General features: G+C 41.2%; 1 protein-coding gene across 1 annotated transcript in view; it reads right to left on the reverse strand.

Moving 5' to 3' along the window:
- CUBN (cubilin) overlaps positions 1-18,350 on the reverse strand; it is a gene marked incomplete at both ends in the record, with an annotated part of 146,140 nt that extends 127,790 nt beyond the window's left edge. Inside the window, 14 exons of the mRNA XM_082015338.1 lie at positions 621-855; positions 2,191-2,309; positions 4,029-4,215; positions 6,393-6,514; positions 7,078-7,173; positions 8,377-8,508; positions 9,258-9,426; positions 10,876-11,002; positions 14,551-14,654; positions 15,581-15,682; positions 16,495-16,533; positions 17,522-17,614; positions 17,954-18,083; positions 18,238-18,350. Of these exons, the coding sequence (XP_081871464.1) occupies positions 621-855; positions 2,191-2,309; positions 4,029-4,215; positions 6,393-6,514; positions 7,078-7,173; positions 8,377-8,508; positions 9,258-9,426; positions 10,876-11,002; positions 14,551-14,654; positions 15,581-15,682; positions 16,495-16,533; positions 17,522-17,614; positions 17,954-18,083; positions 18,238-18,350 (1,768 nt within the window). The remainder of the gene's footprint in view (positions 1-620; positions 856-2,190; positions 2,310-4,028; positions 4,216-6,392; positions 6,515-7,077; positions 7,174-8,376; positions 8,509-9,257; positions 9,427-10,875; positions 11,003-14,550; positions 14,655-15,580; positions 15,683-16,494; positions 16,534-17,521; positions 17,615-17,953; positions 18,084-18,237) is intronic.
- Between the last annotated feature and the right edge of the window lie 8,518 nt (positions 18,351-26,868).

The raw sequence follows: 26,868 nt of genomic DNA on the forward strand, positions 1-26,868 counted from the left end.
TGGTTCTTTCACAACACAACCCAATGCACAATTTTGTTTCTAAACAATACTTAGAATACTGAAGTAAGCTTGATGTTGCACAAGATGATTTGCAGTTTATCTCTAGAAATGCACTGCCAGGCCTCCTGGAAGAATCACGTAAGTGGCATTACCAAGGATTCAGGCAGAAATGTATAGTAAATGATACCAAAAAGCTCACAGATAATTTAAAATCAAATTCTCAACTCTCGCTCATATTTGTAAGAGCATGGTCCAACCTCTTTAGTCTTTTGTACATTGTCAGTGGCAAAAAAGGTTAACTTGCCTGCTCAAAGTACTAGATACTTCTGTGAGAAAAGGGAACTAATCAGACGAAGAGCATCTCCAGGAACACATGTTCTTTGGGGGATTCCTCACAGGACGTATAAAGCAGCTTTAAAAACTGTCAGAAAGTTATTCATGCAGAAGCACAGAGATGGAGTTTAAATATTTTAATATTACATGTATGTCTACATTTCAGCCTCGCTACCTAGTAAAATACTGTCCTACTGCTCCTAGTGTTTCCTAATCAAAGGAAATGTCATTCATTTTGCTCCAAAGCCTCTAAAATGTTGAAGTAAATGATGTTTCATCACACTTACCAGGATCCCGAGATTCCCACTGAACAGTAAAACCTCCAGCCGTAATGTTGTGGTTTGAGTAGAACCAAAAATACAGGGAGTTGTGGGAACTGAAAAGCTCTGCGGGAGGTGAGGAGCCACAGTATTTTCCCAGCATATGCATTGACGCTGAAGGCCCATCATGGATTTGAAGGAAGTCAGAGATACAGTCATTACTTGTCTCCAGTTGGAAGAATGGGAAAATAATATGCAGGATCTAGCAGAAAGTAGCAAAATAAGAAATCTCTTTTTTTCCATCTGCTGAGACACTGCTTACACAGTAACTCTGCATAGAGCAGATATATTTGTTCATGCAACTGTGAGAATCTATGAGCTCTGGAGTCATTATGCCATTTCCTGAAAAGTTCCAGGAGAGAAGATGATATTACAGATCTTAAGGGTCAAAAGAAAGAGAGATGGTAGGAGAGAATTTGGACAGGGAAGTTGTCTGGAAAAAGCATTACTTCTATAAACTAAAAATTGAGACCCTTTGTCTATTTCTGTTATATAAGTGAAATATATATATATATATATATATATATGCATGTATTTCAAACCATGTAAAAGCCTTGAAATACAGCATAAAATACTTTATTCCAGGTTTCCCATGGCAGTTTTCTCATCAGATAATTAACATTCCTCATCCTTGCTATGGTTGAAAGTATTGTCATGGGAATTAAAAAAAGGAAATTATCTTTTCTTGCACATATAAAAGTGTTTCATAAGCCCACTCTAAATACTTAGTGACACACATCGCTTTATGTATGTTCAGATTTCTCACTGATGCATTTTTATATAGCTCTGCTAAAGACAGTAGTGGCTCTAAGACCTAAAGCTGAGGATATGTCACACACACACATATATATATATAAAGCTGTATAAACCACTAGCAACCACTGGTTTATGAAACTCCTTAATTCATTCCATGAAATGTCACAAATAGATCAAATATTTAGATCCCACGTAAGAAGTCCCATGCTAAAGTATGCAGTATCATGTGTTATAAATAACAACTATAAAATAAGTGGAATTGTTAGCTGCAGATCAGAATCAGAATATGTATTTGAGTGCAACATTTAAAAATTAATCCTTAAAAAATTCAAATGCTGTTATTACACAAAGCCATTGACAATATGAGTTCAGCATTCCACATTTCTGGCGCTTAGAAATCAGAAACATGAAATTGTTCTGGGATCACTTTGTTCACGAACCGGCTGTGGAGCCCATCACAGCAGAGCTTTTCTCCTGCAGCTATTCACAGATCACATTCTAAAGCAACGTAAAACAAGCACCTTCTCTAGGTGGTGGTAGGTGAATAAATTCTAACCCTCAGCTGCATAGGAAAAACCTTGAAAACATAACCCAGGCAAATTTTCAGCTAAGGAACCTGAAGGCTTGTAAAATCTGAAATTTATTCTTTTTGAAAAACTATTTATTGTGAAGGGTTTATATCACAATATTGGAATATGTCACATGAAGATGGTCTCCTTTGCTCTGATGGGCTGAGGGCTCCTGCAGAGTGAGGGTTTCTTTAACTTGAACTCTATTTTACCTTGTTTGGATTAGTTTGAATAACCCAAGCGCAGCTGACCCCACTGTTGTACTGCTGGCTGTTTGGGTTGTTAGGGTAACTGAAAGTCCCCCTGGAGCCTGAAAGATATCCTCCACAAACTGCAGAAAGAGAGAGAAATTTAAATTAATTAATTTTTGCTATCACTATACAGACTTTAAAAAAACCTAACTTTCTAGCATAGCTTTGGCTTCCTGAAAATTTAAAATGCAAGTGAAAGATACTTCTATAAAAGACTCTTCAGGATTTCTCTTGAATTAGAATGACATCACAAAAAATGAGCAAAATTACTCCCTGAGAAAAAAGTAGTTCCTGGAAAAAGAATACATATTTTCAGCTGGAATATGTGGATACTGTCAAAAGATGTTGACACTGTCTCAGGAAAATGTCCATAAACTAGTTCGTTTCCAGAAGGCTTGCTCCTCATTGAATCTTTAAATTTTTCACCTACAATGAAATAACATTTTGAAGCTAACAAAATAAAATTGTCTCTCTCAGTAGTGGTGCATCATGGAAGTTATCCTCCAGATGTTTTATTGTCCCATTTATTCTCTGAGCCTGATAACACCTCTCATGATGTACCATGGTCTCTCCTCTCACTGAGCCATTCAATAAATGGGAACCATGAACTGGGAATCCCAAACAACTACAGAAAAATATGCCCATAAAGCACCCAGAAACCAATGCATATACAGCTACAGCGTACAACAAGCAGCTCTAGTTTAACATTGAGATGATGCTAAAGAAATATTCAATTCTCAGCAAAGTATTGTGTTTCAAGGAATGAGAAAAGGAATATAATTTTGTTTGAAGTGTCCATCTAAAATATCTCACTCATTTCTCAACCAGATTCAAAATTATAATGTCATAAAATGTATTATTTTCCCCTTGATTAGGAACTAAAACAAATGTTGATACATTGTAATTTCTCACTGGATAAAAACTTCTTTTCAATTCCTTCTACTATGCATGGTTAAAAATCTTTTTTTTCCACATGTGCTTAATAATAAAACATTACTGGTTAGATATTTAAGGAAAACAGGAAAGAGCCTGAAATAGCTCTGAAATAGAGCATATTTCACAGCAGCTCAGTGAAAGTTTACATTCTGTATTCTGTGAAAAGTTAATCTACTTTCTTCACAGCAACCTGCAATAAATATGAGCCATCTGACAGATGGTTGCCACAGGGACGCTCACTGGAATGCTATCCTGACCTTGTCTAATTAAAAATATCAGCAAAAAAATCCCAAACAAACAGAAAAAGTGACATTAAGAAGAAATGTTCAAGTCAGGACCTTGCAGTCACTCTATAAAACTCAGAGTCCCTCATTTTCACGGTTAACATTTCTTTCATTAAATTTCTGTTTTAAAACCTTTCTGGCTTTTCGTCTTGACTAACAGTGTCAGGACCTCTCAGCTTCGCAACAAATGAAACAGCATGCACAAAAGAGAAATATTAATATATTCTCTCATAAACCTGTTCTCCTTACATTGGATCCTCTTTCCCAACCAGCTTACCGGGCCAATTCTCAGGGACAGACGTCTGATTTTAGGATGTTGGGTGTCTAGTCAAGGCCAGCGGGCCTGCAGATCAACTTCATTGTTACGCTCCTATCGCTAAACAAAGTAACTGTAAACAAAACTCATGGAAAACTCTGACTCCAAGGGACTTTGGGTCGGGACCCGTAATCCACCAGGAAGGGTGGGGCTTTTTTTCCACCACAACTTGGTTCTTACTCACATATTAATCATATACACCAAGCATCTACTTGCTGAAGCCTGGTGCCCCATTTCTCCTGGGGAGGAGACCCTGGCCGTACCTTGCTGGGCAGTCTGGCACTGTGGTCCTGTCCAGGCGCTGGTGCACTCACAGGAGTAGCTGTTGACCCCATCGGTGCAGCTCCCCCCATTCTGGCATGGGTTGCTAATGCATTCGTCAATGTTCTCCGTACAATTAGGGCCTGTCCAGCCTGCATTACACAGGCAGAAGTATCCAGAGATCATTGCCTACAGGTATAAGCAAATGCAATAACCTTAATGAGCATGGATCACCTAAAGGAATCAATGTAGTCAGCAGAAAGGCTGATATTTACACTTATGTTATGTGGAGCAAAGACATAAAACCTTTGGAATTTAAGGGCCTTGATGGTTACTGCTGAATACCAAAATTACTCCAAAGCCTAATCAGATTATCTATCTCTTTGCTTTTTCTATTAAGTTATTTCTTTGCAGGACTCTTTCAAATTACTTTCTAAAAAGTCAAAATCTGTATTCCTTTAGTCATTCAGAAAACTGTTTGCTTGGCTTTGAAATGATCACCCTAGAAACAAGTCAATCATATTATCTAAATCTTATAAATAGCAAGTCAAGATAAAAGCGGTTTATAAATCATTTCTCTCAAGCCTGTTCTCTGGGAAGTCTGCACTGCAGTTACGTGGGCTGTTAACTTTCATTTTCACCCTGAAGGATGTTAAATGGGAATAATTTCATTGCCTTCTCTGCATGATTCCTTATTCCGTATGTCTTTTCCATTTCTTTTGTCTCAGCCTTTACTACTTCTCCCTATAATGAAGTCTTTCCATATCTCTAACTGTTTTAATTTAGTATGTCCTCTTCCCTTGTATTTCTTGTTTTATAGACATACTTTTTACAGGTAAAGCAGAACATGGTATTCCAAGGCACATGCTAACAGTCCCATCTTTGATGACATACAATCAATGTGCTATATTCTCTATTTCCTTTTGCATTCTCTGTTCATGTCCTCTGTGTCCTGAACAGAGATTTTCAGCATGACGAAAGAGGATTTTTATGCGTATTTAGGTCTCTGAATGCTGCTTTAGAAGGTGAAGAGGTGTTCTCTGATCTGCATTGCCTGATATTTAATTAAAATTACATTTCAGCTATCATTATGCAGGCCAAATATAGCTCTGCTGTTCCTCTATTTTATTAGATGTTTCTGCAGTCCCATTGCTGAAGTACCTGACAGTGTTATTATCTTTATGTAGAAGCTTGTAGCTATGATTGCCTACAGTTGTATGTTAGGATATATTTAGGGGAAGGCGTAATATCTTTTAATAGACTGACTAAAATAAATAATTTCTAATAGTCAGAAAAAGAAAGATCTGGGCACAAAAGGCCCTTTAAATATCTGAGCAAAAAGACAATAGATACCTGCAGAAGAGAGAGCGAGGAATGCTGGTAAGGGGTGGAGTAGAAGTGAAGGGATCATCTCCTTTCACACAGAAAATGGGAAAAGGAAAATATCATAGAATTATTGAACCATTTAGGTTGGAAAAGACCCTTAAGATCATTGAATCCAACCGTTCCTAACACCACCAAGTCCGTATCGTATGTTCCATTTCCCCCCTGCCTCCCAGGATCATCAAAAGGAGGATATCCGCAGACCCCTGCGGACAAATGGGATCAGACTCTACTGGAACAACAAATTTACCATTTGCAAACATTTCTCCAAAACCATAATCATAAATATCCTTCGCAGCAGAATTATCAAAATCCCCAGGTCCACAGCATGGACTTTGTTGGGCACAGCACATCTCACTGAGGAAGCTAAAAGGCCTTCACAGGCTCCATGTGGACAAACTAAATGGTCGCTGTGCACGAGAATGAATTCACGCTACCAATCAGTAAAGGTCCAAAACACTCAGCTACCAGCAGGAATACAGTCAATTCCCATGAAGCACTCTTTCCATATCCATATAGACAGCCTGACTCCGGGGGTGCTCTCACAAGATCAGCCTAGGAACGCATAACTGTACTGGATATTAGCAGTCTGAAGGTCAGCAGAGGCACTGGTTTTATTATCTTGGGTAATTCCTCCATGATCCAAGGTGATAAATTACTTTTCTGTCCCACTAGGGACAGCCATTCATCAGTTCTCCCACACCAGCACCAGCATCCCATCGCTAGCCTGGGGTACCAGCTACAACCTCTCATGTTATTAGTGCCAAGGTTGCTGCTTCTACTTCAAATGCAAAGAAATGGCTTGTGTGCCCTGAAACTCACTTTGTTTTTCCCAGGTATATCTGTTGATGTCCCACTCCCTGCTGACCTTGCCTCATTACCCTTAGTATGTCCGCACTCAGCTTTCAGTCTCACCAGTCTTCCCGTTGTTACGGTTGTAACTACATAATGTTGTTGCTAACTGCAAGGAATCCAGCACTTACCAGGCACTGCCCATTTGCACAAGGGTTCTGCAGCTGACAGATATCACTGAGAGGAGAGCACCCATTTGGCCCATATCCACTTCCAGTGTATCCAGATGTGCAGGAACAAAATGGCATTGGCCCTTGGGAGATGGGACAAGATACGAAAAGTAATTCTGTCCTTGTTACAATGACAATGCCAACCTTGACAGTAAAGGTCCTTGACATTTTGAAGCAGAGCCTTTATATAATTCTAACTTATTTGATCTTTGGATACCTTCCCTGGTCGGTGTCCAGTTTGACCATGGAAAGATCCCTGGTGTTGCTTTGCTATGGGTACCTGAGATCCAAGGTCACCTTTGTGGGAAGTGGTGGGAGCAGTCAAAGGATATTTATGGAAAGGAGAAGAATAGAAAAAGCAGCTGAAATTGGAAAACTACATCAAAGAGTAATGGTGGAGATCTCCGCATTTTTATGACTAAATCTGCTTTTTGGTGGAGCCTAAATCTATTTCTATTTTCCAATGTTTGTGGAAAGACCTGCTGGCTTTAGCTAACCTGCCTGTAAACTCCTTTGGGTGAGGAAAAACTGACTGTGGAGAAGGGGCTGCAATCTAAATATGTTGCTACACGGTGGGTTCAGTTTAACCAAAACCTCCCTGAGATTCACACTGGTATTAATTACAGTCCTTAAGAGAGTAACATACCTGCAGCTGAGGTACAAGTAGCCGAAGGATGGCACCCTCCATTATTTATTGAGCAGATATCAACCTGGGTACATGTTTCTCCATCTCCCTCATAACCTGTTCAGAGGTAAATCTCAGTTAGTCTGTAATAAACTATGTTCTGACAGCAAAAAAGAACTGACAGCAAAAAAATCATCTGGTGAGAAAAAAAACTAACTCATGGTGTAAAAACACAGTAATCTGCAGTTAAAAAGACAACGTTGTGATCACCGCTGGAGTAAAAGCTGGCATATTTATTATGGTTCCTACACTGCAGGGATGGATTCCAATCTTAACTAAATCCTCCCATGTTTTTAGAAAAAAGGTATTACCCAAATATAGGTGAGGTCAGAGTGAGGCCACAAGAGCTCAACTCTCTCAGCCACCATGTGCTTCCCTCCCTACGCATCTGCACCCAGCCAGCCCCGACCACCTCCGGGCTTCCCGCTGCATGCCGGAGCTGCCCTTGGGTCTCACACACACAACACTCAGCTCCTCTCAGGAGGCTCAGCAGGACCAAAGTGCTGCAGCATGACTGCATGGAGTCCACTGCACCACATCAAAACTTGTCTGAGGCCACGTTTCCAGCATGGTGATAGCCCTTCAGCACTCAGTAGCTGAGAGCCTTCACTACCTGCAGTCTGTTGCCATTTAAACAGCAATTGAAAGGTCAATTAGAAACACTTTTTCCTGCTAGTATTTCTAGTATTGACAGCATGCATCTTCATAAAGCATTTTAAATCATAAATCACAAATTATATAGACGTAAGTCATCATTTCCACTGCTTGACCTGTACTGCAATGGAAACACTGCCTTCTTAGACAGCATTCAGGGTGTGACAAACAATTATCTATTATGGCTTTTTTAAGACAGACAATACAGCTGATATATGGCACACAGGATACTCTTTCAATTAATATAGACAACAAAATTACTATTATAATTATGCAATCCTTGGCCATTAGTGATCTTTTTTTAAAGGAAGTACTTTGTCAAATCAAGGCTCTAACACTGAAAGAGAGGTATCTAGTAAAAAAGAGACAGCTTTCAGGGGATGCATCAACAGAAACATACTCTACAGAAGTTCATTAACAGCTGAAGCATTTTGAATATACTTGGACTCTATATTCTATGTTACAGTATTACTTTGTGTAGGTGATACTTCTTTATATAAAATCAACCTTCAGCTTCTTAAGTGTATCATAAAACAGGCTCAAATGCGTTGAATCTTCATCTTTTAAGCCTTTCCATAGTTTTATCAACAAAAATATCTATTTTACCTGGTGGACAGAGCCCACAGTGGAAGGATCCCATTGTGTTGATACAGTGAACCATCGGCACTGTTGAGCAGCCTCCATTATTACTTTCACATTCATCAATGTCTTGGCAACTGTAGCCATTTCCTTGCCAGCCTAAAAAGAAACACAGGAGAGACATTAAAATAGAAAATGCTTGACCTTTTCATTTTCTTCTTTGATGAGATCCTTTCTTAGCGCAGAAAAACATTACTTTTGAATTTCACTTCAATAACACAAGAGAAGACCTGTCCCTCTCATGATGGATGAAAATTAATACTGGTCTGCAAAATAGGTTACAAACACAACAGTGTGAAGATGTGTATGCAAGAATACTTTATTTTAACTGTATTCTGGATATTCCAGAATCAAACACGCTTTAACATAAAGAGAAGGCAGTTCTGGTCTCGTGCACACATGTACAAGTTGCAGTAAAGCTTTATCACAACTGTGGTTAAATACTTCAAATACTCCTCCTATACACACCACCTACCCAACTCAGGAAGAGGAATCATAGGTTATATGGCTTGAGGGCACAATTACATTTTTATATTGCCTTAGGGCAATGAGGATAGGGACATGAAGGACCTTTTACATGGAGGTAACAGGACATGACGGACATGGCCATGAAGGTACATCAGACCTATTTAAGTGCTCAGTTTAGGATTGGATAAATTGTGTGTTAAGACTCCACTGCCTATGTTATCTAGATAAGACATAACCTGTAGGCATTCGTTCTGTAGAATACAGATCAAAGCATTTCATGTAATTACTCTCATCTGGATCCTGCATCTGTGCGTATGACTTACAGGCAATACTGCCTGCTGCCACCCCCTCCCATGTGAGAGCACAGGAGGGTTTGATACCTGTGGGACAGGGACCACACGAGTAGGAGCCTGGTGTGTTGCGGCACTGCACAAGCGGATTCTGTGAACACGGATGAGTAGGGAGGCTGCATTCATCTATATCAGCACTGCAGGCAGGGCTGCCAGGAGGGGACATCCAGCCAGTGTCACAGATACAGTGGTACCTGGGCTGCCACGGCAAACATCACATTACATATTTAAGACAGTTAAAACAGTCAAGAAAAGGGCAGGAGGAGTTAATTTTATAAAATGTCTTTTAAAATATAGGAAGAAAGCTTTCAGAGCATTACATGGTTTACACCTTCTCTTTTACAAGTTGCATCGATAGTTTTCTCACTCCATTTCTTCCTCTGAATTTACCTATTTAATTTACGGAAGCAACAACAGGCTCATTCATTACGTTCATAAAAGAAACCTGCAATTTACCCCAAAGCTCCCAGAGAAAATGAACAGCAATTATAAGATGTACATAAACATAATCAAAAGTCATCAACTTGCTTTGTAACAAGGGTAAACAGATCAGTGTAAGCAGTGTCAGCTTGGCTGTTTTCTTTTAAGCAAATTGTTTAGTAATCTGTGCAATGTGCAAGCGCTGACATCAAATTGCAAATATACGTTTTCTTTGAGGAAAACAGTTTTCTCTCTTGTAAACTTTACTAATGGACAGATTTCAGCATTTATCTAGCTTTGGCCCAATTACAGCTAATGGGAGCTTTATTGTTAACTGTCACAGGAGCAGACACTGTTAAGCCAACACTGAACCCTTTTGAAAAGCTTTCTCCACAAAAAATGGGCAGAAAACAAGTGATGAGTTGTGAAAACTTTTACAAATTGAGCAAAGAAATTATTTTATAGGATAGTATGAAGAACATGTGGTGTGTCTGGAATGGTGCATGGGTGTGTAGAAGTGTTAAGGAGCACAGTCTTGGCAGGGTAGTTTTGGAGGGCTGCTCTGAGAGGAAAGAGCCAAAGCTGGCATGTTCCACATGTCCCTTTGGAGTGAACACCTTGTACCCAGATTCTCTCCCCAAAAGAATGAGCTGGCTTGCTCCAGAAGGCCGTTCAAGTGTATGTTAGCATCCACCCAGTGCAGAGGCTTGGAGAGCTTGGGCCTGGAGTCAGAGACCAAGTCCAACTGACAGTGAGGAGCACCAAAGATGAGCAGCAGCCACCCAGCCACTGGCAGCTCCCAGGCCACTGACGATAATGTTCTGCAGGTATAGGTATGCCTTTTTCCAGGAAAAACAAGATTCATAATGTTTGTCCTTCTTAATAATTTAAGTAATAAAATATTCTAGCAACTTAGAACTTCTCTAATAATGAACAGTAAGAATACTATGCTTCAAATAAGGCTTTGACTTATTCAGAGAATATTCCCAAGCTCCCTATGGATGTAGTAGTAGATCTGATTCTGTGACAAGCACCTCTAACAAGACACAAGGCATTTTCAATTCTTTCTGCTGTCCTTGGGACAACAGAGAGGTTAGGTTATGTTATACAGTGGCATTTCTTGCTGTCTTTCAGCAGCAGTTTGTCCCACACAGTTTTGTGGTGCTCAGCTTTATTTGTTACTTATTCATGCTGTGCCATATAATGAGACTTATACATGGTTCCTTACCTTGTTGGGCTGATCCCTGTCTGCATCTATGCAGATGCCATGTCCACAGAGTGTCTCAGATCCTCCCTGGCAGTCATCAAACTTCAAGGCACAGTGAGGCCCATAGGTTTCTGGAGTACAGGAGCAGCTAATGGTGAAAGCAGACAGAAAAATCAAAATGTTGTCTTTATATAGCACTTAAAGACCATATACTGCCATAGTAAGAGATCATCCCCCACTCTTTTAATTATGTGATGTTCCTTATGAAATCCATCTATTTAGCTATATTGACAATCCCATTAATAATCATGCACAGAGGTAAGGCTCCTGCTCAGCAGACACTCAAAAATCAGGTGGGACTTGGGCATATCCATGACTGTCTGACCCTATGGGAGAATCCACAGCCTTCTGTTACATTCATAAGTGCAAATCCAGAAAAAAAGAAATGTCTAACATGAGACTTCAGCAGAGTATGAGCCTGGAAATCCCCACTTCAGTCAGAGAGCACCTAAACCTTGTGTTTATGAACCTCATATGATGTCAAGTGCCTAAAACCCTACCTCTAGCAACAAGCAGAAATGCCATGTCTGGCCCATCCCAGGGATCAGGGCACGCTCACACCCACACCTTAACCCGTGGCAGGTGTTCTCTCAGCACCAGCCCAGCTTTTGGGCAAGTGTGGAGGGCAGGAGGAGGCATTTGGGGCTGATGGGGGCAGGAAAAACAAAGTACTGGGCTGGAGGGATGCATCCTGCAGCAGGGATCTGGCTTGCAGGCTGCATTGTGGTGTTAGTTGTAGGGCACACCTTAGTCACAGCACTGTGCATACGCGGTGGAACTGAAATTGGGAGCTTCTAAGCCATCAGGTAATGTATCCCCTTCCTCTGGCCCTTTTATTTCCATGTGGACTAGATCTGAGGCTCTAAAATACAACTGAAAGGGACCAAAACCTACAGAAAGCCTCCTATCAGTTCACTAGCTTTTTATTAACATGATGGTGAGACACTTATTTGGATGCAAGTTATATGCTGCGGTGTCTGCTGATGCCTGCTCCCCACAGAGACATACGGCCGGTACACATCCCTGCTGAATCACTTTTAGTCCAATGAAAACTACTCTGTAAAAGCATTTATCTGCAGAATTCGAATCAGGGTTTTCCAGTACAGCTGGTGCGGACCTTGGAGCAATTTATTAATAAGCTGCTACTGGCCCTGCCAGGATGTCACATGCTCGGTTGAAATAGCAGCTTGATAAGCCAATTGTAGGTTGCTAAACACTGCACGCAGGACAAGCAACCTGGATGAACTTAGGCTTAAAAAACCCACAACAGCTTAATGCTTAACTGCAGTCTGCAGTACTGTAAGAGAGTGCGTTGATTATTGTACGAGAGGGCAGATAGACCAATACCATCTCGCCAGTGCAGCAGCTCAACCTGGGCAAGAACAGAGGCCACACAGGTCAGGGAACCAGATCACCGTTGTATGTTCAAAGTACGTTCAGAGCTTCATGTTCAACTCCAAAGGACACAGCAAGGCAATCAGAACGGCTCCGAAGGAGGAGGACAATGGCACTGTCTCCTGCCTAGTCTGGCAAAGATTAATCTGCTACCCATCTGAAGCTGCTCAGAGAACAGCTTCAAGAAGTAGGTCACGCTGCAAGGAGCTCCAGCCAAATTGTGACGTGCTACTGCTCAGCACTTCCCTGGTTCTCTCCCATGGCTGATGGCACATCGTGGCAAGGCCTCCGTTATTTTGATTCTGACACAAAAGTCTGATGGATGTGGGGACGCTCACAGCCTTTCATCCGAGTGTTGCAGTGTCCTGTTAAGGTCCTGATTCAGGAAAGTGTTTCCTGAATACTTGCTCTTTTTCCTCATACTTCAGTGCCTTCTTGAATTACAGCTTGAAGCATGCAAGTAAAGAATCTGAACAGGGAGTGAAGACTGCATTGTCCTCCATTTGACAGTACCTGATCCAGTACCGCCCTTCACCTGGCATTATTGCTGGGGGCTATGGAAAGTTAAATATCACCATTTTCTTTACCTGCAGTCCATGCTGGTGCATATAACCACACCAGAGCAGGAGTGGGGTGACCCGGGTTGCTGGGCCCTAAGAAAAACTAGCAGCAATATTCTCACAGTTGTTGAAAAGAGCCATGTCATGTTCTACCTGGGGATGAATTTAGCACCGGGGGAGTACTCAGAAGACAGACAGTATGTGAAAGGAGACTGTGAAGACAGTACAATGGTTTTGGGGAAAGGACTCAATAATCCCTCAGTGCCCTCTATAATCCTGAGGTCATGATGCAAAAGCAGTAATATTAAGATTTGGATGACTTATGAAGAAGTCTTAGTTCATTTCAGGAAGCACCGATTCAGCAGGTACCAAGGAGGACAGGAATTACATTGGGGAAAAAACTTACAGGAATCATGACTGTCCTACCACAATGACAACACTTGTAAGAAAGGCACAGGGTTTGTCCTCACAAACCTTAATTTAGTCACACACCTGTATGCCACATTGCTGAGCACAGTCACAAACAACGAGTAAAGGCAGGCTGCTTTGTGTGGTGTTTCCTTGACAGATGTCTGTGCTGGGGACAGCTGCAAGCAAGCTAGAAACTCCCTTTAAAATCAAAGAAAATCTGACAGGAAGCATCATGCACCAAGTGACACGTCAGCAGGCTCTGTGTTAATGCTGAAGCGTGAGGAGCACTGCAGGAGAACTTCCCATGTGTGAGGTTCTTCCAAGAACTGACAAAGCACTATAAGCCAGTGTTACGCCAAACAAATATTTGTGGGGGCTAAGATTTTCATGCTGAAGCGGGAGACAAAATGCTTTGCAGAAAGCTGTGGCATGCTTTCCAGCCTGCTTGTTCCCATTGCACAGGGAGAGCTTTGTATTATATCCGAAAGTTATTTATTTACAAAATTATTTGACATTTTGGAAAATAAGACGCAGAACGTTCAGGCTGTCTTGCCCCGTAAACAAGAGCATGTTTCCTAAGGATCTGGGCACAGCCAGAGAAGGCTCTGCTCCAGGGACCTCACGTCTATGCGGGCCGGCACACGGGCAGCCCAGGCACCCTCCTGGCCAGCTGGCTGCGGGCAGCATTTCTCCTCCCCTTCTGCAGCCTCAGCAGTGCCTGTGTTTCTGGAGGGGGTGAAGGCACCGCTCAGAGTTATGCGGCGTGCCGGGAATGCCAGTGATCACGGCTGCCCATATAATTCAGAAGGTCTCCAACTCAGAGCCTTTGCTGGGACAAAGCTCTGCTCCTGTTCACCTCCTTCACCTCCTCACTCTTGGGTCTCAAGGGGTAGGTGGTTACAGACCAGCACACCACGTCTCACCACCCCATCAGCGCACCACGGTGCGGTAAACTTCCATGAAAGCATTTGCACGTAAAGCCAGTCTCCGATTTGCAGCCTTCTTCCCCAGAACGGCCGTGTGATAAATCTGGTTCTTGCTATCCTTCTTGTGTTGAAGCAAGCAATGGCTTCAGAGGGGCTTCTGTGTCTGCAGTGGGCTCAGGTCTACGGTGTATTAAGGATTTTACAGTGTCTCCGACTGCAAGGGATTATAGCGCAGAGATACTAAACAGAATTATTCCTAGAACTCCTGTTGCAGGTGTGATACGGGGCGCAGAAATAGCAGAGTATTTTACATAGGGTTTTTGTGTCTAGTTTTGAAAAGTTACCTGTAGCTGCCTGGTGTGTTCACACAAGTGGCTCCATTCTGGCAGCCTAATGCTGTTCCAGCATAAATCTGGCATTCATTAACATCCACTGAACACAGGAGGCCCTAAGATGAAACGGAAAACCAGTTTATTTTCCAAATAACTGAGAAATGAAGCAAACCATGGAGCCAATGTTTAATATAGTTTCCAAAGATATACAAACCATGGGCCGCTATCAACACAGCTTCCCTTATGAAACTTTATTAACAAAACTCTATTTTTGAGCTCTGTTTCTGTTATCAGTCAGGTGAGAGATAAAATATTTCAGATGTTTGCAGAAAGCAGACGGACAGCATAGTACTGTCATCCCCCCTACTTTTCGAACTCGCTAACAAAAGACTCAGAAAACTTTCTTTCAAACTCTTTCTGTCAGGAGATGCTGTTTTATTAAGACTGAAAGCACGGCAATTTCAACTCAAATCTTGCTGGGACAGCTTTCAAGTTGAGGGCCTCTGAGAGGCAGCTATAACTTTTCCATCTCTAGTGCATGTAACAGCAGTATTAAAGCCTTTGAAATCTTTGGATTTCAAAAACTCAGAATGGGATTGATTACTTCACTCCCAATTGTTTCATTTCTTTGAGCTTGAATAAAGATCCTTCCCTTTCCCCATTCTCTCTCTCTCCTTGCGTAAGATCAGCAGCAAGGCATGCAGTTCGGTTCCCTCCGCTCCGCAAAAACCAAAGACTGCTTCTCTGCTGTGGGAACTGCCGAGCATCACTGGCTTCATGGGCCACCGCCCGCGTGTAACAGTGCGGGGTCTGGCCCAATGGTTTGGGCTTCAATTTTTTTGGTTTATATTGATATTGTTGAGAAGCAAACGTGTTGCCCTTCAACTAAACAATGAGTGTGATACCGCTGCTTTGCTGTTCAGTATATCTCACTCTGTCCTGAGCAACCTCGATAGGCTATGCTTCGTCACAATTACACTAAGCCAGGTGTATCCTTACAGTTAAAATAAACACTCTGTATTCAACGAGGCTAAAGACTCACCTGCCAGTTGCTGGGGCAGAGGCAAAAGAAACCATCCAGCAAGTTTACACAGGTCCCTGAGTTCTCACAGGGGTTACTACTGCAGGCTTTCCTCTGGATAGCCTGAAACCCAGGAAAAGAGCAGAAAATAATCAGGCTCCTGCTAATTTGGTGTTTCATTAGCATTCATTTTCAAGACAAACCTTTTTTTTTCTTTCTTTTTTCATTCTTTATTGGCTTCCTCCCTCCCCTTTTTTTTTCAGCAAGGTTGATTTGTAATGGTTTTGAGCTGTTTTGCTTATCCTTGTACAAAATAATGACTAATATGATTGGTCTTACTCAGGACATCCAGCTGCAAGCACTAGGATGAGAAAAGCCCTGGAAAAAGTAAGTACTAATAGAGACTGTTCTTCGGCAGCAGACTGTGTGTACTGTGTGTTTAGATGGAGGGTTATCTTGTCTTTGATTCCATGGGTCACTCATCTGACAACTGCTTTTACTGGCAGCTGTAGCTGTGGCTTGTCACAAGCTCAGTGGAGAAGCAGGTACCAGTTGAAAATTAGCTATTTCCAGTACAACATAAAATCCAGTTTGAATTCTCTCGAGTCTTCATCTTGACAGATCACTGAAGGAAGAGTTTACTTTTCCTCAGTATCTAGTTGTTGTTCGTCAGTCTACAACTGTTTTTCCTTTAAGGAATGCAGGCTCCTAAGGAATGCAGGCTCCTACATGGTTTATATTTTGTAAGACGGCATTTCACCTCCTCTACAAATCTTGGTGCTTTTTTTAACCTCCTGTTACCAAAAAAAGTTTTCCTGAGTAGTGCGTGAGAGAGGAAAGAAATAATTTAGCTATTTAATCATTGTAACCTCACTTTATTTACTTGGGTCTGGGCTTTTCTTTTTTGATCTCTAGATTGCTTCCCATGTACTCACCTGCTCTAAGCTTTGAAGTTTGTTGTCAAGACTCACGATCTGCAAGAGAAATGCAGATTACATTGTGCTTGGTTTGAGAGTAACCACAGAGGTACATGCTGGATGCCGGTAGGCTAACAAAGTATTTTCTTTTGAGAAAAGAAGATAGCTGGTATGTGAAAGCAGGTGACAATCAGGTTCAAATTGGGCCCCATTCACTGGGATTTCAGTGTTTTAGGCTGTTCAGAAAATGACAGCTCAAATATGTCCCAGCTTGGCTCCAAAAAGCAAATCTCAGTTTTGTGAAGATGTATTCAGCTGCTCAACATTGAGAATGTGAATTTTCCAATGGGGCTGTTCGGTGCTCGTGCGCATGCAAAGGACAGAGGTCTGAGACACTACACCGAAAGCCAAGAAAAGGTTCACCATAACTCAGCGGGTTATGAGCACAAACAGCGAGCTGAAACTGAATCAGGGAATATAATAGATACGTATCAGCACAATTTCCCTAAAGAGAGGTCTCTTAGGCTATAGAGTATTTTCCTGTAAGGAACTCGGGGCTACCCTGTAACAAAAGACACTTACACCGAGTCAGGCAAAGGTTTCAAAATCTCCTGCTGGAGAAAAATCTTGAGTAGCAGGGAAGAGACAAAAACACTGCATAGGTCTTTGCTTTCCACTGCAACCCACTATAGCCCATTTCACCTATGGACACCCATAACAACATATATGGTCCGTTGCCTGAATTTAGTAGGATTTCACTTCCATAAATATTAGAGGATATAGTCCATAGAAGTGTTGACAGTGAACAAAAGAAGAATCCTGGTGACTGGTAATTATGGGCTTTACAGGAATGTTTCCATTGTCTCCAGAGTTACTAAGTAATCTCCACATTAAACATAGACTCTGAGCTGATGTTAAATATGGACTCTGCTCCAGTTCCCTGAATTGAAGTCCAGAAATACTAAAATGAATCAGGTAACGATGTTAGTCTGAGGAATGGAAAACTGGGAATGCTGGAGGAGGATACCACGAGGGTATGGCTCACCTTGGAGGTCAGCAGAGCAACCTGCTGGGACATGTTCTGAGAAGCACCACTGGCTTTTTTAAGTTCTTGAATCTCTGCATTGCTTTCTCTCACCTAAATTTAAACAACAGAGATAATGTGAAACAGGCTTGGCTTATTCAAAAGCTTAGGAAAGTTTCGTTCTTGCTTAATTTTACTATTGTAAAGTCTACTTAAATTCAGAGAGCTCTGCTACATAGACAATTTAATCTTTTAATTATTTTCTGTAATGGCATGATTACTTGACGAGTCTGCAATAGCTTACTTTAATATTAGAGTGTTGACACAGATAATATAGAATAACAATCATACAAAACACATCAAACATTTGCCAAGACAAATTCTGATGACAATTAAACTATTAATGTGCAAAACTGAAAATGAAAACATATTAAGGAAAAGTAACTATATCACCTGACTAAAAAGTTCTGCAAGGTCTTCTTCATTAATTTTTATTTTCCCCAGTGGTCCAGTTCTAAATTCAATATTTTTGCTGGATCCAGCGTGGAACACTAAATTACCCTGCTCTGAAGACAAACGAGGCCTGTTGTATTACAGAAAAAACAAAGAGATCATTTAGTTACACATATCTGCCAAAGAGTATGTAAAGAAGAGCTGCAGTAAAGTCATTCTGTTCCCATTCCTGGCACTTAGAAGCCACCATATGAACAAATGCATTTGCAAGCAATGGTACTTACTGCTCATCATAAATGGTTCTTTTCTCCCTCTTTTTTTCATAGCGGTTTGATTCAGAGCTCAATCCAGTAAGTAATAATAATGCAATGAAAAGCCCAGGAGCAGCCCAAAGCATTGCTCTCCTCCAGCTGCCCCTGTTTGAAGTGAAACCTCCAGCGCTGAACCGTGGTCTTGCGAGCCCAGGTGCCCTTTGCTCTCACACAGCCCTTTATGCACAAGGTGCCCATTCTGCTGCCTTGTCTTGCAAGGGTGAACTTTATCTCGGGTATCTTAATTAAAGATTGACAGCGTGCAAATCCCCTAGACATTAAATGCTTTTTTCTCTTTTTGTCTTTTGGTTTCAGGAGCTTTCAAAGATCATTAATTGAAACCTGCCTGTATTTTATCATTATGCCTTTGACCTTTGTACAGCTGAGCACCCCCCAGTCTCAGAGCACCTTGAAATCGGCAGCGCACTACTGCGGGAACGGCTCGCTCTCCCCACATGCTGCACCACACAGGCGAAGGAAAGATTATTTGGCAGCACTAAAGGACCTATATTGTTAGCAAAAAAAACCCCAAACCCCACATATAAAACCCACAGTGGCTGGCAAGGAATATTTGCATTGAAAGAGAAGCTTCCAGCCAGTAATTTATTGGGCGGATGACACAAACTAATTAGCAGTACCAAACATCATCCCATGGATTACAACAGCAAAATACAATTTTAACCAAATATGGTTGCTCTGACTCAAGGATGACTCAGTCCCCAGATGCTGGGGAGACAATCACACACCAAGGGGACTGCATTTTGTTTTGCATGTGTAAGCTGTCTTCATTGTAGACACTAGGGCTCCCAAATTCAGGGCCAGCCATAGACAATGCAGAAGACCAAGGAAGAATTCCAGAGAGGTTCAAAAGTAATTGAAAAATGCAAAGTAACATGTTCTGAGCACTAAAATTTGAATCTTCACCCCATTTTCCTCTACCCTTCAGTAGTACCTTGCAGCCTTCTCAAAAGAAGAGTCCCATTCAGATGCTTGTCAGTACTTGTGCCCAAGACCCCAGGCTGTTGCTGCTGGAAGGCATGGCAGAAGTGCACATCCCACCTCCCTTTTGCTTTTGCCAGAGTCTCCATATTCCTCCTGCACAAGACCTTCTGTGCTTTCTTCTCCCTGCTTAGGGGAGCTTCATATATCTCATCTGTCCTCATGCTAGGAGCTACCTGAACCTCCAGACCCACCACCATTCTTTTTTGTTTTCATTTTTGCTTAGTAGACAACTCATTCACATTACATTTCAAAACTCTACTAAGAAAAAAAGAACAGCAGCAGTTGGACCTGCTCTTGCTGGAAGGTAACAGTAGCCACCGTTCACTGACCCTTTAAGCCCCAGACCTTCGTGGAGGCCACGGAGCTCCTGCACTTCCTAACCCTGCCCTGGCCTTCCCTTCTGCTCCAGTTGGCACTTGTCACCTACAGAAGTCCCACAGCTATGCGGGACATACCCTAGAGCTGGGGTATTGAATGAACTCTACAGCTTTCAGACAGAAATGTTACAAGGTCAAAGCACCCTAGGGAAGAGATTGGATGTGGTGACAAAAAATATTAATGTCGCCTCAAAGAGAGATAGAGGTGGACTGTGAAAATGAATGTGAAGACAGCTACGGTCTGTGGTGCTGCCACAGATAATAACTTGTTCTTTAGGATGAATAACTATAATGTCTGAGATGATATCAGCTGCATCCCACCACCTCCACTCTTTTCTGTTGTTTGGATAAGAACTAGATTTTTATTACATTTTATTATCGACATTTTTAGAAATATCTCAGAATTCAGAACAGCATTAAGCCTGCTGCCCGTCTTTCTTGTGCTCACACAGACTGTGATGCGTAACCCAACAGTTGGGTAACCCAACAGTTACTGCTGCTGCCTAGAGATCTGGAAGGGCAGAGGTGAAGCTCCTCCTGAACCCAGGGGGACAGCCCATCCCATGTGCCTACTGGTGCAGTAGCAGCAGCTCAGCTCTCTGGATGTTCACCTGCTCCACAGCAGCCTGTGGCGTCCAGGAGACTGAGTCTATCAGCTGTTGCTGCCAGAAGAGAGGAACATGAGGAGCAATCCCCATGTGTTGTCCTTCACCACTGTAGGGGATGGTGTTTACATGAAAAGACAAAATTGTATCCTCAGTTGCTGAAGACTATCACCGCTCCATTCAATCCAAATGAGCTACAATATTTTACACCAACTGAGGATCTGTCCTTGCACATTTTTTTATTTCCTATTCTGCTCTTTGCTCCAAAACCTCTGTTCTGGAATAGAAGAGCATAGACAAATTATCGATGTCTCTGTCTAGTCGACGGGACACCTTCTGCCTCTGGGTATCCTGGTACTGTGCATTAAACAAGTGCTCACTAATGTTCTTCATGTCAGTTCTGATGTCTGTCTGGGGTTTTTTGCTCTTTTTGTTTTGGGTTTTTTTTTTTGTTTTAATAACTCGATTGGGTATCAACTTGAAGAAACTATGGATCAACTAAACCTGCACTTCCTAGCAGGCTGCTTGAATGTATGCATACTTCAAGAATTTTCTTTCATGAAGTCCATCATAAGCTGACAGTTTTCAGCCCAGACTTTGTCTGTGACCCACAAAGTCCTTCCTTCTCTCTATTCATTTCTTTTGTACACTAAGTATGCATTGCCTCTCTCTGCTACCTGTCAATCTTTGATTCAAGCTTCCCTTTCTAACTAATTAACTCCAATATATCCAGTGATCAATGAGCAATAAACCATAGAGGATAGAGCGCGAGTTAATGCAAGGAGGAAGAAGAAATAACTCTTTTCATCTTCTCTTCATGCAGGCTTTGTAGCTTAGAAAGTGGGTGACCTGAAGAGCAGGTGACTTTGACTATGGGCTGATTATAGGATGGAAAGAGAGCTCTGGATATTTATGTCAACTTTGCAAGACACACTATTTTCCATTTCATTAGACCTTCCAGATTTTTATTAATTTACTCTTTAATTCCTAGTGAGTACACCTTAGGCTGGCCAAGTTGGGAAGTCTATAAACCATCTTAAGGAAAAAAAGGTCCACACCTTTTAATTTTACTGAAATATATCGGATTGAGCCATCATTTTTGGAGGAACAGAATGGAAACCCTGCAAATGTTTGGCATAAAAATAGAGGCTGTTCTTTCTAACAAGGAGAGCTGGCATGAACCTTTCCTCCTGGGACAGATCCTTCATTGCCTCACTAACATTACGGCTGAGGAAACACCTCTGAAGAGTACAGGTTTTGCACAGATTTGGCAGGAAGTAATGGAGCATTTGTCTCTATCCAATTCTGGTTGAAGTTCATCCTGTACTAGCAGGGACTACAATTTACCAGTCTTGTGCAGCTATGTGAAATGAAATGGTGGTATCCCTCTACTTCTCCAGCAGTACATGTCTGTAATGCAAAGACGCTGCTGTAGAAGACAAGAGTTGACTCAGATTATGGCAAAATTTAATACGCATTAATTGCACCTACAAAGTCAATTCAGATGCAGAGACATGACACCAGTCTGTGACAATTCTCCCTTTTTATATGTGGGAAAGGCAACTCTTGGTGTGAATCCCAACCTGGCCAACTTCTTAACAAAAGAGTAACAAATAATCTTGTATTTTGTTCTATAGATGCAAAAAAGATCCCTGCTATTCAATGTGATGACTCCAATACTTGCAAATAATCATAAATCCAGCCCCGTTGCTGGTTTAATCCCAAGTAGTGAACATTTACCTGAGCGTGACCTCAGCTGAGGTCATGTCTCCCAGTACTTCCATCTTCATTACCCAGGATCCTCCTTCACCTTTCCTCTTTCTAATAATATTCCAGCATTCAAAAGTGAACACACGACATACGAAGCAGCATTGTTACCTCCATGGTACAAATGTGCAAATTTCTGGTGTAAACAATGCTCCGTATCGAATTCAGCACTTTCAGTGTGCCCCTACAGCTCTGAGACGACCAAGCACTAAGCTGGTGTTAGGCCCTATATGGAGGATCAACAACCCCAAGGTTTACATCAAACAGAGGCAACTGAAAAATAATGTTCCCCTTTCTGTCTCTTACCTATAACCACCCATCATCACTTCCTTCCTTCTCTTTACGTGCTTCTGGAGAGTTTTATGGTCGCAGCACCTTCCCCAGGGGCTGCAACAGCTAAAAGCCTCCATTTCCCACACCACTCCTTAGGGATTTCTTTTACTTCTCAGCATACTGCCCTCTGACACCTGCTTAAGATTTTGCTCCCTCAACACAGTTGATGAAGTTAATAAGTTACCTGCTGATGAAGTTAAACTAACTGGCCAGGAAATCTAGGTTTTCAAGTTTTAATAGGAAATAACAGAGAGATGAGTTTTGAATCAGTTAGCTACTTCAGCTGGAATTGATCTACTGTCCTAATTCTCCCTTAGTTCCTTTATCACAATGAAGTTACAGTTACAACATGTGTTAGTTCTTTTCTTTCATTACATCACATTTTGGTCCTCTCTGATTTTTCTTCCTACTCATGTGGTTTCTTTGATGAAAGATGCTTGCTATTTTCTGGTTTTTTGGTTTGTTTTTTTTTAAATTAGGTTCACGAAGAGCTTCCAGTCAGCTACATTGGCTTTGTTCTTTTCTATTGATTATTCCAGTCCTTTTAGCACATTCCAATTGCTTTAACGTACACTGGAGTTATTTTTAGGGACTTCCATTTTCATAGTCACTCTTCTCCACTAATAACCCTAAAGCCATGAATGGACCTGGCTGCACAACCTCCCTCAGACTTGTCCTATTCTGTACTGTTTGCTTTATTGAAAGGCTTAGATCTGAGCCAAGTCCGTAAATCATTTGTTCTGTATTGATGCTGTGATTACAAATATTGGCATTCTGTCACCATACAAATATAAGGAAGTAAAAGTGGTCATACTGGGTTAGAAAAAGATCCATCTAGGTCAATACCCTGTCTCCAACAGTGGCCAAGAGCAGATAGTTAGGAAAAGAAGGGTACACGAAAGGGCAAGCACTTACAATACCTCTCCTAGGTACCCTCTTGGCCTCCATCAATTTCCAACTTGGAAACTTCGTCAGCCAGAAGTCCACCTAGTCAGTACTTTCAAAGGATTTTTTTTTCCATGAACTTATCCAGCCTTCTCCTGAACTCTTCCCCATGCTTTACCTTACAACACATCTACAATGAATGAATAATGCCACACAGTAAGATCAATATACAGTCAACATGCCACTCAGAAATATTAATTCTGAGTAGAATCCCATTTTAAGTGTAATATTTATAAACAGAATGGGATTAGTTTCTTCTTTTAAATATATACAGGGCAAACATCTAACTAGTCAAAACTATTTATTACTGTCTAGGTATGAGAAAATACATCAGCACCATCAACGAGCTTTGCTTCTAAATGCCAGGTTGTAATTTAAATATGTTTGAGTTACAACAGCCCAGTACACAGACAAAAGCGGAAAACAAACATGCTTTTAATGAAGCTGGGATTTCAGGATGTATTCCTGTGTTTAAAATCAGGGAGGCTCCCTAGTGAAGGAGATTTTACGGATGACTGCTGCAGAGTTTCCTGAATTCCAGTGAAGGGTACCCAACCAGAGTGGGCACCCGAAATTCCCTCCAACAACCCTCTCTCACTACAAGTGGTGTATTCCAACTCTGTTTTAGCCCCTTCAAAACTCTGCCATCTCTCAGCTAGGGCCATATATTTCTTTTCTTCAACAGCTATGTAAATTCTCCAAACCTTTTAACCACCTAGATATAACACAAATCTCTTCATGCTCTTCACGATAACTTTCAAACTGACATACTATCACTACTCAGTACTTCATTTTCCCTGGTGTCTTGGGTATTGGTTATCTATTCAAGCAAGTTGTTACTAAACAAGCATAAACTTCCTCTAATGAGGTTGTAACACTAGAATACTCATGTTTGCAGAGGCAAAAGGAAAATGGTTACTGGAATTCATTTTGGGCTCTATGCCTAGGGTTTTTTATACTTGCATACTATTTTTCCTCAGATATTTCTTTGACCATCTCTACTTTACACACTATTTATAGAAGACTGCCCAGAAATGCACAATGTTCTTAACCAATTATTACTTTTTCTCCTCCAAATCCTTACTAATACAGCATATTCTTTAAACATTGTGCAGAAAAAAAATACACAGAGCACATACATAGTTTCAAATATCTAAGAGGCAAAACATATTAAACTGCCAAGGAAAAGCCAACAGAGTGTTAAACTTCAGTATGAATAGCAAGCAAATAGAACAGAGAAATCCAAGGGTGAGCTGAGAATGAATAGTTTGTCCTTGAGATGTAACAAATATTTGCTAAGTTTTCTATTTATTTTAGAAACATGTGGCAACTGCTAAAACAGAATTGTACAGTCATCAAAGCATTGGACCTGTTCAGATTTCTATTGAGATGCCTCTTTAGATAACAAAATGGGCTTACCCATAACTAAGTTTAAGACATACAAGAGTGTTATCGCAGATCAATTTTTTTCCTGCTTGTAATACACAGATTTCTCACGACCCTTATACTCTTCCTACGAGGGTCAGCAAAAGGCGAGATAAAAAAAGCCTGTTGGCAGAAGCCTTACATTCACTGCATGGAAGGATGTACCTCCACCATAAAATTTTGAGTTTCGTTACCAAAAAATATTCAAACCCACTGTGTTAAACACACAGTATTTTAGTTACTTCACTGCCACACAGGTTTCTTCATGAGTACGGGGAATCCCTAGATTAACTCAGATAAAAACAAGCTTATGTAGGTAAGACATCCTGTAAGGCAACCAGCAAGCTTCAAAAATGACTGCATAAATATGAGACCACCAAATACAGATTCATAGAATCAGGAAGGTTGGAAAAGACCTCTGAGATCATCAAGTCCAACCGTCAACCCAACACCACCATACCCACTAAACCATGTCTCAACGTGCCACATCTACATATTTTTTGAACATTTCCAGTGATGGTGACTCCACCACTTCCCTGGGCAGCCTGTTCCAATGTTTGACCACTCTTTCAGTAAAGAAATTTTTCCCCATATCCAATCTGAACCTTCCCTGGTGCATCTTGAAGCCATTTCCTCTCATTCTATCACTAGTTACTCGGGAGAAGAGACCAACACCCACCTCATGACAACCCCCTTTCAGGTAGTTGTAGAGAGCGATAAGGTCTCCCCTCAGCCTCCTCTTCTCCAGACTAAACCACCCCAGTTCCCTCAGCTGCTCCTCATAAGACTCATGCTCCAGACCCTATGACATCCTTGCCCTCAGTGGAGCTTCTCAGGTTTGAGGGAACGCAACCACATCATCTTGCTCAGATAATGAAACGTATTTCAGATGTGCAGAATAAGTGTGCTACAAAACCAAAAATCAGATTCTGGAAATCTCCTTGCATTTCCAGAGCTGCCTTCCAGATTTCACTCATTTACCTTACAGCTGCTTTTGTAATCACATTTCACTGCTGTGAAAATGCTTAAGCTGAAGTTGCAAAGTGCAGTGATGTAGGCTGCAAAGCACTTATGATTAGAAGACTGCCCGGAAAAGGAAGAAATGTGATCATCGAGTGAGTTCAAGCAGGTGCAACCCAGCAGAGCTCAGTAAATGAGTCTATTAATGACAAACAGATGAGATAAGAAGCAGTCTTTAGCTGCAATGGTATTACAGGGTTAGCAGGGGGAAAATACACAAATATATATTTACAACTCTGAAATCTGTTCTTTCAAAATACCTCCTTCAGAAACAGCTCTGATTAGCAAACAGATTTTAGTCTTCACAATCACACGGAATTAAAATTCACTGTCAACATATCACAGGCTGCATTGCTGTATCAGTATCAGATGCAGCCAGTTAACTTTTGACTAACACTTTAATGCTGCTTGCTTATGAGTGACACATAAATCATTAAAACATGTTTCACACCTTAGGAAACTGAAAACTAATTGTTAATAGTAATATTTTGCCAAATATTATTATGGTGAGGCATAATAATGAACAGAGTAAATTTACATGGTTTAGCAAAAAGAAATCCCAATTTATACATAAAATTGATCTCCTTTGTCTTCATTTCAATGTTTGGATCATGTTAGATAGCAACAGATCTTCCTATTATCACGTTTCTCCCAAGAACAAGCCCATACAGCTACTAGTTATTGATCTGGCTGATAAACCTACACAATAACCACCATTTAGACAGATAACTATGGTTCATAACACTGTCAAAAGCACACTTGTTCTTTGCAGTTTTAGTAGCCGTCACAGCTAGACATTAGTTTAGTACTTTTTTTGCCATTACAGTACTAGAAGAGACTAAGAAGTTAAACACAGAGACCAACCTCATCCTCCTCTAGAGCCCAGTCCAGAGCTCTTTTAGGAGAATCCATTTCCATTTCTCTTTTATAGCTGGAACAGCCCAAGCAGTCCAAATGTTCCTGGGGAATAAGACAGGCTGAAGTAGATCAACCCAAGCTTTTCCTGGTTTAACAGTCCAGAAGCAGCATGCAAATGAAGAATGAAGAGAAATACATAAGGAGTCAGCATAAGATAAAGTGTGGCACAAAATAACAATACCAAGCTCATTTTCGTTTTCAGGAGGACCACG

This window comes from Phaethon aethereus (genome assembly GCF_964289735.1).
Source record: "Phaethon aethereus genome assembly, chromosome: 2".
Classification (NCBI taxonomy): Eukaryota; Metazoa; Chordata; class Aves; order Phaethontiformes; family Phaethontidae; genus Phaethon; species Phaethon aethereus.